Raw genomic sequence first — 14,405 nt, forward strand, 5'->3', positions numbered from 1 at the left:
AATAAGTGGGCGTTCAGCAAAGGTTGCTGTTATCCCGCAGCCCTCCTACCCTGCCCAGTCCTGACTTGTGTCAATGACCCATCTAGGATGATTATTGCAAAATGCAAGATTTAAATACCATCCCAGGTGAACATCAGCCCTCAAGGAAGATGGGAACGTCTTCCCAACAATGACGGCATTTCCTCAGGATCTGCAGATTGCACCACCTCCATACATACAAGAGCAATCCCATTGCCTATTAATGTTCCCCATTTCAAAGAGACTCCTACACACCCATGTATTTCCCCCAAAGATTTCCTATCCCCCCACCCCACCCCCAGTCCCCAGCAAACCAGCCTGATGAAGAGTAGGAGCTAGAGACTCCCACATCCCTTTTCTTCCCGCTATCATTTCGTGTCCACAGATCCTTTCCCTAATGTGCCTTGTGCTCTCCCCAAAGAAATGGTGCTGGAGACCAAATATCAACCCTGACCAGACAAGGAGGGGCCATGTGATGTTCACCAAGTTCCCAGGCCAGAATTCTATTTTTTCAGAACACTTTGCTCTTTGAGGTGTGGTCTCCCTCTCCCTCCCACAACCTCAGCCCCTGGATCTGGCTGCCCACTTCTGGGCAGGAGATGAAGAGAGATCAGATCTGCCGGGAGGCCTGTCCCTGTGAACCCAAAGCCCTGAGAACCCGAGCTCCCATCCTCCTGCATGCTCTCCCCACAGGCCGCAGGTGGAGAGCACTGGGAAGTGTTCCCACAGTGCATTAGCTCTGAATGGGGGAGGAGGAAGAAGAGTGTCATGCTATCCAGCCTCTGCTGTCAATAATTCATGAGGTTCAGACTGAGGGGCACCATCAGAGTCAGTTTTCCCCGGACATGGGGAAAATTAGACTCAAGCTCTCTTATCTCATCAGGATGTGCTGAGTACCAAAGCTGAGTACCGCAGCTGTAGCTCCTTGGTTGAGGAATATACTCTAAATCCAGTGCACGCCTGATAAATCACTTGCTACCCAGACATCCCCTTTTGAACATTGAAATACCTTTTTAGCTGCTCTGCAGAACTACACATATACTAAATGAATCTCTAGCAAGTATGAATTCTATTAAACAGCGATTCCCAGAACTGAATTTCACAGCCCAGGATTCTCTCTCCTCTAATTGTAAGGACTGACATAGAGTTGCCAGACTGGTGATTTCACCAACTAACAACACTTTTCTCAACCCACCCATCTGCTTTCATCATCTTTTCTTAACAAAAAGACTAACACACACATACACACACACACACAAAGGAGCAAAAGCGTATCCCCAAATAAAGAACTGTCAAGTTAAATAAGCTTAGCTTTATGAAACTCACTATATTGCCTTTCTCTGTCTCTGTTTGCCTGGAACAAGTGCAAACTTTGCCATAGATCAGCACCACTTCTCAGTCTGGCATTTGGAGGCCCCTGGGTTAAGCTAATTCAGCCACTGACACTTGGGTCTGTTGGGGCCTTTCTACAGTGTCCCATAAGCCATCCAGATTTGTTAATTCTCCCGGAAACCCAGAAGGGAGATCATTTCAGCCTGCTCAGCAGAAGTGTAGGGTGAAGTCTTGGACACAGAATTTATAGCTCGAGAGGACTTTATGCATTATCTCCCCCAGCATCTCTACAGATGAAGAGCCTGGCCTGTAGCAACAATAATAGTGACTCTATGGTGGCAATAATTACTATGTGTTTAGTAGTTTCCAGTTTATAAAGTGCTTTTACATTCCGTAAATATTTATGGAACCGGGATGGAGGCTAAGACCTGGGGACATGGTGATTATGGAGAATTGAGTACCCCTGAGTTTGTATTTCCACCACTGGCTGGGAGACCCTCTCACCTCTTGCTACCACTTAGGCCCTGTACAATGGGGCAGTCCTCTTGGGGTGGAGGGTACCAGAAGTCTAGTCCAGTCAGGATCTTTTCCCCTGCACACTGGTTACCATAGTGATCAGAGTCTGCCCTCCAGGCCTGTGAGGATGGAGGAGACCATGAGCCAGTGTGAAGGGCAGTGCCAGACCCTAGCCCAGCTGCTCCTCCTCATCACATCTCTCTCCCAGGCTCCTCCACCCTCACCTGAGACCCTCACCTGGTGACTCCGTGTGGACCACAGGCCTCTCACTTCCATGGGCAATCTCAAAACATTTGCCCTCTTGTGAGCTATCACATACGTAGACCCAGACTTTCCTGGAGATGGAGGTCCATCTTGAAGTTCCGGGAAGGTTAAGCAACCAACTCAAAGCTCCCCCACCCCGGAAAACTAGCAGGGTCAAGCGGCGGGACGTTGCCGACGGCGGGGAAGTCTGTGGGTTCCCGCAAAGGAGCGGGCCCTAGGGGAATCCTGGGGGACCGCCCAGTCCCATGCCAGCCCGGGGCCAAGCCGGGGACAGCTGGGCGCGGCGGGCCGTGCGCCGGCAGGGGGCGCCCCGCGGCCACAGCCCGCTCGGGCTGCGAGGAGCCGGCGCCGGGCGGGACTAGCTAGCGATCCAGCGCCAGGGCTGGCGGGGAGCGGGGCGGAGATCTGGCAGCCTGGCGGGGGGCGGAGCGGGGCGGGGAGGAGGCCAGTTCCTCGTTCCCGTCCTTCTCGGGTTATTACCGCCCTTGAGTTTACCGCGAGACGGCGCCATGCGGAAGGTGGGGTTCTTGCCTGCCAGCTGCGCCCGGGCGTGGAGGTCTGTGCGGATGGCCAGCTCCGGGATGGCGCGCCGGGACCCGCTCGCCAATAAGGTGGCTCTAGTCACGGCCTCCACCGACGGGTGAGTGCCGGGGCGGAGTCTCTGAGGCCCCCGCTATCTGGAAACAGGTACTAACCCCTTGACCTTTGCTTCCGGGCCGAGCCCTCAGACCTCACTGCCAGGCAGTCTGACTCCCGAAGAAAGGAACCACGTGGTCGGCCTGCAGCGCCTCGGAATCCGCTTGCCTTGGCCCCACTTGCTGCCAGGCTCCTGTCACTGCTGCCCTGGCTCAACTGCGCCACTGCAGTCTCCCAGGGCTCTGGGCTGCCCGAGTCAAGCGGCCCCAGCTAGAGTCTGGGAAGACCAAACACCAAGAAATCCAAGACAGTCCAGATTTCAAAAACCCTATCCCACGGCCTCCATCGACTGTGGAAATGTTCCAGACACCCCATTGGGCGCCCCTTACCTGGACGGGACACAAGACCCACGTGTCCAGGTTTTTGTTCAGCTCAGTACATTTTGCCCTTGCCCGACCTGTTTCTCACCCACCGGTCTTGTCTGTCTGCTTCTCATCCCCACAGGACTTTGCTAGATGCCTGCACTGCACAGATCTAAAGTACAAATGTATGTGAAATGCTAATGACTCACACCTGCCAAGTGTGGAACCCTTACTCCCAGGGGCGTAATGTAAACAAATGACATTTTTTACTAGAGACCCACCCTTTCACATGCACCCACACACATAATTTAACAATTTTGAGAAGATGTAGACCAGTAAGGGAGGTATCTGGGGACAGGGGCTCTTTCAAGTGAGACCCTCCAATCATGCAAGGGGCTGTTGCTACCCCTCTGGCTCATTTCTCTCCCCTCAGTCCCTACAGCGTGTGGGGCCTGTCACTGTGGGGGTGCCTGTGGAAGGGAATTTCCTGAGAACCTAGCCTGAAGGCCAAAACCCTAGGAAAAGTAAGTAAATGAGTGCTAAAAACACGCTAAGCTCGTCCACCTGTATGGTAATGGCTCTTTTACACATAAAGCAGACAGGAGGTCCTACCGACGGAGAGCGGGAATTCAGGCCTGGGCATTCTGAGGCCGGAGCCCATCTCTCAACCGTTTCCCCTGTACTGACATTGACGGGCCTCTCTCTCTGCCGCAGGATCGGCTTCGCCATTGCGCGGCGCCTGGCCCGGGACGGGGCCCATGTAGTCATCAGCAGCCGGAAGCAGCAGAACGTGGACCGGGCAGTGGCCGCGCTGCAGGGGGAGGGGCTGAGCGTGGTGGGCACCGTGTGCCATGTGGGGAAGGCCGAGGACCGGAAGCGGCTGGTGGCCACGGTGAGCAACAAGGGCATGGGCACAGAGCCAGGAGGTGGCGGAGGGCAGTCAGCCTGAGCCTCCTTCCCTGCTTTCCTAGACAACACTGCTGTGATGCGAGCCAGCACTGTTAACTAAAACATAACTGGACGTTCTGCATACCAATCCACCAACACATTTTTATTGTGTGCCTATATCTCTGAGAATCATCCCATCCCAGTCAGGGAATCAAAAACCACTCTAATGCTTCAACCCTGCATCATCCCTTGGGTCACCCAGGACAACAGCTGGCCCTGGTTCTCCAGTAGTTTCCAATCTAATTGGGCAGATGAGAAAGGTAAATACAATTGCAAAATAGATGTCTCCACCCACGGGCTAATAATCAATCCCCGGTTCTTTAGCTTGTAGAGTCAAGTCCCTGGGAACCTCTTCCGGGAGGCAGCCCACCATGTTTCAGCCACCTACCGTGTGTCGTTCACTCTGTCCAGAGCCTTCACTGGTTATCTCTAAACTTGACAACAATCCAAGCAAGGCAAGGACTATTCTCCCAGTTTCGGAACATTCAGAACATTCTGCTCTGAAAGCTGGAGCAACATCCTGAGGTCCCACAGCCAGTTAGAAAGAGCTGTGAGTCAATCCAGACCTGCCAAGCTGACTACAGACCGGCAGGCATTTCTCCATTAGCATTGGGTCAGGCCTTTCATGCCCACTTGGATGTTAGTCTCAAAGAAAGTGTCAAAGCCAGTGTAGAGTTGGTACTTGGCACCAGCCTTCCAGCGACACAAGAAAATATGAATATCTGGCAAAGGAGGCTGCTCTTCCCTCAGGCTCGGGACACACACTTTATTCCCTGGAGTAGGAGGGAGACTCTACCCTAAATGGAAAGTACAAAAGACTGGAAGGCTGGCAGGAATAATTTCATAATCATAGAAGAGGGGTCCCTTAAACAATGGTAAATGGTGGTTTGATAGGAAAAAGTCATTCCATTTTTAGGGAACCATTTGGCAGATGCCCAACTGTGCACTGGAGAAAGCCAAATGTATGTCCAAGAAAGTCACCTTGGGGCACCTGGGTGGCTCAGCTGGTTAAGTGCCCAACTCCTGATTTCAGCTCAGGTCATGATCTTGGGGTCCTGAGATCGAGGGCTTCTGCGCTGAGCGTGGAACCTGCTTAAGATTCTCTCTCTCCCTCTCCCTCTGCCCCTCCCCACCTCCTCTAAAATAAATAAATAAATATTAAAGAAAGAAAGAAAGTCACCTTGTCTGGCATAGGCTGCTGGACAGAGCCTGAGATTGGGACCTTGATCCTGAGGGTGAAGAGAGCCATCTGGGATCTGGGGCCAATTGCTGAGTAGCCATATGAAATGTGCCTGGCAACTTAATGTCAAAATCCTGCCGGGGAAACAACCTCTCACCCCTACCAGGTCCACTTACCCTGAGCTACAGCCCTGGCTCAGAGGTAGGGTTTGAGGTAGACCTCCAGGAGGGGGTGAGACTGGGCAGATGGAGGAGGGACAGGGTTCCACATGACCCTGCAAAATGAGCAGCCAGCCAAGGAGGGACCGAAGGGGAGAGCGGAGCACTGTGAATTCACAGCAGAGAGCACAGATTCGGGATTGCCGCTGGAAAATGGCCTGGTGGGAAGAGTAAGGGACAGGGGCTCCGTAGCCTCCCAAAGAAGTTTAGATGTTCTTGGAGGAAATAAGGCACGTGAAGTTTTGAGCAAGATGAAAGTGAATATATTTGAAAAAGATAATCTGGCACCGGTAAGAGGATATATTAGAGTAGAAAAGACTCTGAGCCAAGGATGTTAGCAAGGAAGTTGTACCTGTCAAACAGGTCTAGAGCAACGGCAGTGGGACCAGAATGGATACACCCAGGAGACATTGAGTGGGAACCCAGCAAGATTTTTTTCTTCCTCACCCAGTGTCAAGAAATGGGAAATAGGAGGGATGAGTCAAAAACAATTCTCAGGGGCGCCTCGGTGGCTCAGTCGTTAAGCGTCTGCCTTCGGCTCAGGTCATGATCCTGGAGTCTTAGGATCAAGTCCCACATCGGGCTGCTTGCTCAGCAGGGAGCCTGCTTCTCCCTCTGCCTCTCCCCCTGCTTGTGCACTCTCTCTCTCTCTCTCATGCTCTCTCTCTCAAATAAATAAAATCTTTAAAAACACACACACAGGGACACCTGGGTGGCTCAATCGGTTAAGCGTCTGCCTTTGGCTCAGGTCATGATCCTGGAGTCCTGGGATCGAGTCCCGCATCAGGCTCCCTGCTCAGCGGGGAGTCTGCTTCTCCCTCTGCCTGCCGCTCCCCCTGCTTGTGCGCACTCTCTCTCTCCCTATGACAAATAAATAAATACAATCTTAAAACACACACACACACAACCCTCAAGTAATCTGTATGGCCAGTGTCAGGATGGAGAATGACTGGAGAGGGTACTTATTAGCTATCGGCGATGGGCTCCGCCTGTTGTCAGCTGTTACCCTACAATGGGGAAAGGTGCTCCTTAAGAAGGGTTACTATCCGGGGCGCCTGGCTGGCTCAGTCAGTTAAGCGGCCGACTCTTGATTTCCACTCAGGTCATGGCCTCAGGGTCATGAGAATGAGCCCCAAGTGGGTCTCTGAGCTGAGTGGGGAGTCTGCTTAAGATTCTCTCTCTCCCTTTGTGCCCCCCCCCCGCCCCGCCGAAGCACATGCGCTTGCTCTCTCTCTCTCTCAAAAAATAAGTAAAAAGAAAGAATGGTTACTATCCAGTGGCTTCCTAATCTGCACTGCAAACTTCTCAAAGGCGTAGGGGAGCAGAATCCAGATCAGCCGCTTCTCCACTTGACTATACTTTTTCTAAAAAATATACCTATCAGAAAACAGAGCACCCAACTCCTAACCTCTTTAGTGTAGTGAGCACACAATTTAGGGCAGGCTTAGGAGACACCTGGGCAGTCATAGTGCCTTTCTCATGAATCTTCTATGGTTCTCTGTTCAGTCAAAACCTAGACTTCTCCCCTCTCCGAGCTGCTAGGCTCCCTGCCCCCCAACCACACACCTGCAGAGCACAGCACCCATCCCTTTCTTTTTTTTTTTTTTAAGACTTTATTTATTTGACAGAGAGAGACAGCAAGAGAGGGAACACAAGCAGGGGGAGCTGGAGAGGGAGAAGCAGGCTCCCTGCTGAGCAGGGAACCCAATGTGGGTCTTGATCCCAGGATGCTGGGATCGTGACCTGAGCTGAAGGCAGATGTTTAATGACTGAGCCACCCAGGCGCCCCGCACCCATCCGTTTCTAGCTTATTGTGCACTTCGCTCATCACAAGTCCATAGGTGAGACTTACACTGAGCCAAGGCAGGTGACTGGGGCTTTGTGCCAGGACACCAAAACTTAGCACCAGACAGTATCGATAGCGGTTTTAAAAGCTTATGTGATTTTAAATTTTGTTAAATTTACATGTTGACAGTCCAAGCCATTCCTTCAGCAGTGTGGAAGCAACTGAGCTTAGCACCTAGTTAGCAAGAATAATTAGTTAAAGCGGGAGCTAGCAGATGGCACACATTGTTAATAACACCCCTCTGTGCGCCAAATCATGAAGCACAAAGTTGATCGAGGGCCTGTTTAGTGCTGCTTGCCCAAAGCATCAGAATTGCCTGCTCCGGGCAAATGCATAGTCTGGTTTCAGAGTCACGTACTGTAGGCAGATTCCGTTTGGCCACTCATTACGCTGGCACATGCCTTCGCCATCTACTTTCAATTTATTAGCGAGGTGCGATGTTGCCTTTCTTGGCTTCCCCAGTTTAAATCTCGGTTTCTGCCTTAAATCTTCCATGCCTCCAAGCCACAAAAGGGGGAGGGGAGAGAAAATGACATCATAACTGAGTGGGAAACCGCTTTAAGCCCAGGCTGGTGTCTTCCCTACCATGGCTCCTGGGTAACCAGTTTCATAGTGATCCCAACTCACTTTCAGAGGACTCTGAAGGATTAGCTCTGCGGTAGAAGGGAGACCGGTCTCAGGATCTGCCACCACTAACTAACTAGCTTTGTGCCCTGAGCAGATTACTTTGCCTCTCCCAAAGACCCAGTGAGCAGGCTTCCTCCTGTTCCTTAGCCAGCCCTCATATGTCATTACTGAGAAATCCACGGAACTTAGTTTCGTCCCCTGTGCCATGAGGACATTGGGCTTGGTGATCTAAAGTCCCCTCCCAGTGGTGACATTCTGTTGGTCTATCTAAAATAGTTTCTCGGGGTGCCTGGGTGGCTTAGTCGGTTAAGCGTCTGCCTTCGCTCAGGTCATGATCTCAGGGTCCTGGAATCGAGCCTTGTGATGGGCTCCCTGCTCCTCGGGGAGTCTGCTTCTCCCTTGCCCTCTGCCCCTCCCCCCCCCACTCATGCTTGGGTTCATGTGCACTCTCACTCTCCCTCAAATAAATAAATAAAATCTTTACCAAAATATAAGTATAAATAAATAAAATAAAACAGTTTCTCCATTCAGGTAGGTGTGGACAGATTGAGTTTGAGATCATGCTAACTCAGTCAAGGAGAACTGGAAAGTAAGCACTTGGACAAACGGGGCTGGAACTCAGTGATGACTATTCAGTGAAAGGGTCTGGAAATGGATTTTGAGGTGGGACCTGAAGCCATGCTCCCCAAAAGGGAAAGTGTAAAGAGTAAAAGGTCAGCAACAGCCCTGGGGGGTGGGGGCAGGAAGAAAAGCCTGCAAAAGAAACTAGACCCAAGATGTTTAGCAGCAGAACTTAGGGTAGCAGGGGAGAGAGATGTTTCAAGAAAAAGAGATGTCATTTTGACATCATTTTGTTCCTAAGAAGGAATTCTTTATCCACATTGATAAATGCACCTCCCTTACTGACCTGCAGTCCTAATTCAGACCTTCCTCCTCTCTCTAGGCCGTGAACCTTCACGGGGGCATTGACATCCTGGTCTCCAATGCTGCCGTCAGCCCTTTCTTTGGAAACCTAATGGATGTCACCGAGGAGGTGTGGGACAAGGTGAGGGGATTAAAGGAGAAGGGGACAGGCCTCAGAAAACGGCCAGAACAAACTCAGGCTGCTTTTAGAAAACGTTTGTCAAGTGCCATGGAAATGTGAGGAATCCTTGTGCTCTGCACACACCTGGAGTGCACCTGGTAAAGGGCAGGTGGAGGGTGGCTTCCTCTTTCCTTGCCCCCCTTTCATTTCTGCTTCTCCCCAGTTTGGCTCTTCCATTTCCTCCTGGCTAGCCTTCTTCTGCTTCACTCTCCAGCTTTCTCCCCCCCAACATACTCATCCAGGCTCTTCCTCGGGTGTATTTCCAGCAGAGACATGGCAGCTATCTGCTAATAGCTAATACACTTAAGCCTACACAACCTCCGTCCCCTTTTCAGCGGCCAAAAAAGAACGATTTCGCGTTAGCTGGAAAACTTTAATAGCTGCTAGTTAAGCAAAATGACCTAAGTTACCGCTTTATAACTTACAACCTTTGAAAAAGACCCGTGCTCTTTTCTTCTTAACTGCAATGTCAAGGAAATCTGAGATCCAGATGTCTAAATTCAAGTGTGGAATGTTGGGTTTTATGTGAGCATGCATAATTACATTTATGATATATTTCACACACCTACAGTTTTTAATTATGAAGGCTTAATTAAAATATTTGTCTTTGTTTACTAAGGTTAATATTCCCACATGATTTGGAAATGCTAAATTTTTTATGATCTCCCCTGGTTTGGCTTTTCACTCTGATGTCATCAATAACTTCTCAGCACTGAAGTTTAAGGATACTAAAATATTATAGTTTGTTTATCAGTGTTTCACAGACATAAAGACCAAAGTGCCAAATGTGCCTAAATGAGTCAGTTCCTGATTGATATTCTTTAAAGTAGAGAAACATCTTTCATGAGCAGTCTGAATAAAGACCACATGAAAATCAGTTTTAAACCAAGTGATTTTTCTTTTTAATTTGCATTTTTTTAAATGTCACAGTACATCAAATATAAATTCAATGGCTGATCCTTGATTAAACTCTGGATTTTTTAAAATAAGGACATGTGGGGAGACAATTGGGGAAATTTTGTTAGGGACAGCCTATTAGGTAAAATCATTATTACCGATGTTAAATTTCTTGGTGTGATAATGGATGGAGGTGTGTAAGAATGTCCTTATACTTTGGAAAAAATGCTAAAATTCTACTGATAGAACACTGTGATGACTATTCAGGACAAAAACTATCCAGATACATAGATAGGACACATGGTGCAACATGTGAACAATTGGTGAATCCAGGTAAACGATATCTGGATATTCATCGTACTTCTATTGCACCTTTTCTGTAAGATTAAAAATTTCAAAATAATAAGTCAGCATGGGGGGGCACGGAAGGGGAATATCCCGCAGTGCCTAGAACAATGTAAAAGAGGGCATGTCTTTGTTTTAAATGACGGATGTGGGGTTTTGACTGGAGACTATGTCCCAGCTCCCCCCAAAGTGCCCCTTCGTGATCCCACTTTCCAATAAATGGCCAGCCAGACAGTCCATCCTGGAGGGCCAAAAGCATCTGACTCCTTAAGCTCAGAAGCCAGAGAAATGTTGGAACCAGCTCAGTGCCCGAGGTCAGGCCACGTTTTTCCAGAGCAACATGGCCCATCCTGGGATGGGTCCAGTAGACCAACCCAATTCCAAGTTCTCCCTAGTTGGAAGAAACACAGAAAATCCAGCTCAAATCCAAAGCGACCCTGCTAATATAGGCCAAATCATGCTCAGCTGGTTAGGAAACAAGAGGGACCAGGTTCCTTTCTTTCTCACCCGAGCCTAATGTGTCATTCTCTAGCTGAGTAAGCTGGTGAAAGGGGCTTCTCCCTGGGCCTCAGCTTCTGCACTTGTCAGGTCCAGGTAAACCATCTCTGAGATCTGCACCAGGGCCCAACAAATGTCCCAGGAACCCCACTGTGAGTCCTCATCGCCCTGCCTTCTCCAGCCCTTCCCTCATGCTCTTTCTCCTTCTCTCTCGGTTTCAGATCCTGGACATTAATGTGAAGGCCACAGCCCTCATGACAAAAGCAGTGGTGCCAGAGATGGAGAAACGAGGGTACAAGACAGTGAGAGAGAGCCCGGGTGCGGTGGACCTCATGTGGGCTGAGGGCCAGGGTTGCCTCAGGGAAGAGGGTCACTCTCTTCTTTTTCCAGGGGCGGCTCAGTGGTGATTGTGGCCTCCATAGGAGCCTACCTGCCGTTTCCTGTAAGAGCCCCCTTCTTTGCTACTTCCATTCCACCCCCATCCTGCATTTTTCCACTCATCCCCAGCCACCCTAAGAAGTGTGTGTCCCCTTTTGGAATCACACCACCAAGCCCCTTCCCACAAAATAGATGCCTTGCCTCCACAAACCCTAACCTAGGGGTGGTTCACCCACAAGACAGTTTTCTAGCTGGGACCCTCCCTTAGAGGAGATGCCCTATTACTCGACCGCCCTTTATGCCTTACGATAAAAACCAAGAATGAACTGGAAGCAAAGACACTAACCCACTGTCTCCTTTCTCCAGGGCCTGGGCCCCTACAATGTTAGTAAAACCGCCTTGCTGGGCCTCACCAAGAACCTGGCCAGAGAGCTGGACCAAAGGAACATTAGGGTGAACTGCCTGGCACCGGGACTCATTAAGACTAGCCTCAGCCAAGTGGTGAGAACCACAGGGACCCCAAAGGGGCATCTTCCTAGACGGCGAAGCCCAGTATCTTCCACCCCCCTCCCTGGGCTTTTCGACATTCCCCCCCATACCAGCCGCCTGTCCACATCAGACCCCACAAGCACCTTTCTTGAGGTGTGCTGTGGAGACAGGAATTCAGACTCTGCTCACACGGTTCCATATCCTTAAGGGGATGAGAACTGGGGAGATCCAGCAACAACCTCACTAGCACCTGCAAAGAATGAAACAGAAGAGGGCTGTGGGGAGCGACTGGGAACCGAGGAGGACTAGGAGGCGGAAGGGGCTTCTCTCCAGCCTTCCTCTCAGTTGACATGAGGGCAGCACTTTCTCCCCTCTCTGACCCTCTGTCTCCGCTTCTGCCACATAAAGAGATGTCCATTTTTCCTGCAGTTGTGGATGGACAAGGCAAGAGAGGAGAGCATAAAAGAAACCATGCAGATAAGAAGGTAAGGCTGTCACAGGGGAAGGTTAGGAAGGACAAGGACGAAAGGTCTGGTCCGTCACACAGCCCACGGCTTACTGTCTTTTGGTCCCACAGACAACATGAGCATGCTCTGTCCTCCCGCAAACACACACTTCACAAGTCCATGCACACTACATTGCTACAGTGGCATGTGCAAGGGGTCCACTTCCGTTGCAAAAACCAAACACAGAGGCTCCAGGTTTCAGCAGAGCACTGCCCTGGGAGAAGCCCTGACTCCTCTCTCCACCTGGCTGTGGCCTCCACCTCTGGGGATCCCTAGCACCCGGGGACCAAGACCAAAACCAAAACCAGGAATAAAATGCCATGTTTCCGAAGCTCAGATTGATGATCCTACAATCCAAATAAAAGGAATGAAGAGTTTCACTAAGTCCCAAAACTCCCCTTGCTAAGAAAACTCACTCATCTCTTCCCCACAGGGCAAGCCAGACCTTTCAGGCCACTTTGTCTGGCTCCTTTTCCTCTAACTTCCCTGCCTCTCTCCAGCTTTTGATTTCTCCGTCTTGTCCCCTCAAGGACATATTCCAGCAATGCCTACTCTTTACTGGTCCAGACATTCCAGACCCCCTCAGGTGCACCCCAAGCTGTTTGATGTCAGGCGTGAGCTGCACACCTAGCTCACAACTCACTCACAAGTCAGGGTATTGTCATCCTGGAGCCCCGGTGAATGTCTCCACCTATGCTTCTTGGTCTTGAATGTGCATTAGAATCAGCTGGGCACTTGTGAAACTGCAGATGCTCAGGCTCTACTCCCAAAGATTCTTTTTCAATTGGTCCAGTGTAGGACCTAGGCATCTTTTTTGGTGGGGTGGAGGGAGAAGGGGGAGTGGGGGTGAGTGGGGAGAGGATGGAGATGATTACAGTGTGCAGCTAGGATGGAGAACCACACTACTCCAGGTCTTCTAGGTTTGAGGTGCCCACTCTACCCACCTCTAGAGCATTCTGTGGCAGTTAAGGTTACACCGTTCCCTAACTATGCAATCACTGATACAAACACCGAGAATTAGCACATTCTCCCAAAATGAACCTGACTTTAAGGGACAAAAATAGATTCCTGAAAAAGTTGTCTGTGAGTTGAAGCTATACAAATGCAACCATTTAAAACAAACCGTTTACTGTCTCACAGACTTCCTGACACTTGAACAGTATACACACGTGTGAAACAAATAAAATCGCTGCTCACCAGTTTATCTGTATGACTTTGGATTTTGCTATCCTGAGTTGTCTAAAAAACAGAATGTCTCTGTATTATTTGAATATAATGTGTGGTGCGTTTTGCAGGATGCAGTATTTATTATCACAGCTTATCTTCATGCTAACTCTGTTTGATTGACAGGAAGCTTGTACACTGGTCTTAATAAATCACCTGATATTTTTTGATTAAGCAAATTCATTCCCTGTGGGCCAGGTCAGGGGGTCTGACTGATTTTTTACTCCCTTCCTTGTTGCCCCTCTTCCCCAGGATAGGCAAGCCAGATGACTGTGCAGGCATCGTGTCTTTCCTGTGCTCTGAAGACGCCAGCTACATCACTGGGGAGACAGTGGTAGTGGGTGGAGGGACCCCATCCCGCCTCTGAGGACGGGGAGAGACCTCACCGGGGCAGAGATTGGGCTCCAATTCCTGCACTCATCGACTAGCCTTTCCCACCTCTGCCTAATATACTGCTCACCTTACACCCCACCCCACCCCCCAAATCAGTTCTGCCTTGTGAAAAGATCCAGCCTTCCCTGTGGTCAAGGTATGGTCTTATGATTCCCGCTGTTGCTGTAGCCTCCGATAAAGACTTCCCCTGAGAGCAAAGGGCAGGCCTGCTGAGAAAGCTGAGCCTACCTTGGCAAAAACCAACTAATATTTTTTCCCCCCTGGACATGGAGGAATTTGAGGGAGATGGGACTGAAGGAACCCGGGTGGAAAGAGCAGGGCAGAAAATCAACAACTTGCAAAGAGAGATGCAAATAAAATGCAGATGATCATGTTGCTTTGAATTGGTGTGTTCATTTTTCATTGTGGGGTACATAGGTGTGGTAGCCAAGCAGCGATTCTTTGTCGACTACATCTCTGCATCCCCCTAATCCTCCTCCCTGTCTCCAGGACCTAAGCTTGTTGCTCAGGGGTGGATGTGTCTGCAGAACTGCCAGCTGGGAGGAGGTGGCACGGGAACTCCCGGGTGTTACTCTCGGCCTCACACCCGTGGGGTTGGTGCCAAGGACGCTGCAGGGATCCCCGGGGCTGGGCAAGCGGGAGGA

General features: G+C 50.2%; 1 protein-coding gene and 1 long non-coding RNA gene across 7 annotated transcripts in view; one reads left to right on the forward strand and one right to left on the reverse strand.

The window, feature by feature from the left end:
* Positions 1-14,405, reverse strand: part of LOC118550031 (uncharacterized) — a 152,606-nt gene that overhangs the window by 117,637 nt on the left and 20,564 nt on the right. The gene's annotated exons all lie outside the window — the stretch shown is intronic.
* On the forward strand, positions 2,587-14,144 carry LOC118550030 (dehydrogenase/reductase SDR family member 4). 4 transcript variants are annotated; one of them, XM_036114646.2, is made up of 8 exons: positions 2,590-2,770; positions 3,843-4,020; positions 8,891-8,992; positions 10,993-11,063; positions 11,162-11,213; positions 11,516-11,650; positions 12,068-12,123; positions 13,621-14,144. In XM_036114646.2, the coding sequence occupies exons 1-8, from the start codon at positions 2,640-2,642 to the stop codon at positions 13,733-13,735; spliced, it is 840 nt and encodes a 279-aa protein (XP_035970539.1). In that variant the 5' UTR covers positions 2,590-2,639; the 3' UTR covers positions 13,736-14,144. The 4 variants fall into 4 exon arrangements, with proteins under 4 accessions (XP_077909605.1, XP_035970540.1, XP_077909604.1 ...); XM_036114647.2 differs by lacking the exon at positions 11,516-11,650 and having other exon boundaries at positions 2,589-2,770; XM_078053478.1 differs by lacking the exon at positions 8,891-8,992 and having other exon boundaries at positions 2,589-2,770.

The sequence above is a fragment of the Halichoerus grypus genome, chromosome 8, assembly GCF_964656455.1.
Source record: "Halichoerus grypus chromosome 8, mHalGry1.hap1.1, whole genome shotgun sequence".
In the NCBI taxonomy this organism is placed as follows: domain Eukaryota; kingdom Metazoa; phylum Chordata; class Mammalia; order Carnivora; family Phocidae; genus Halichoerus; species Halichoerus grypus.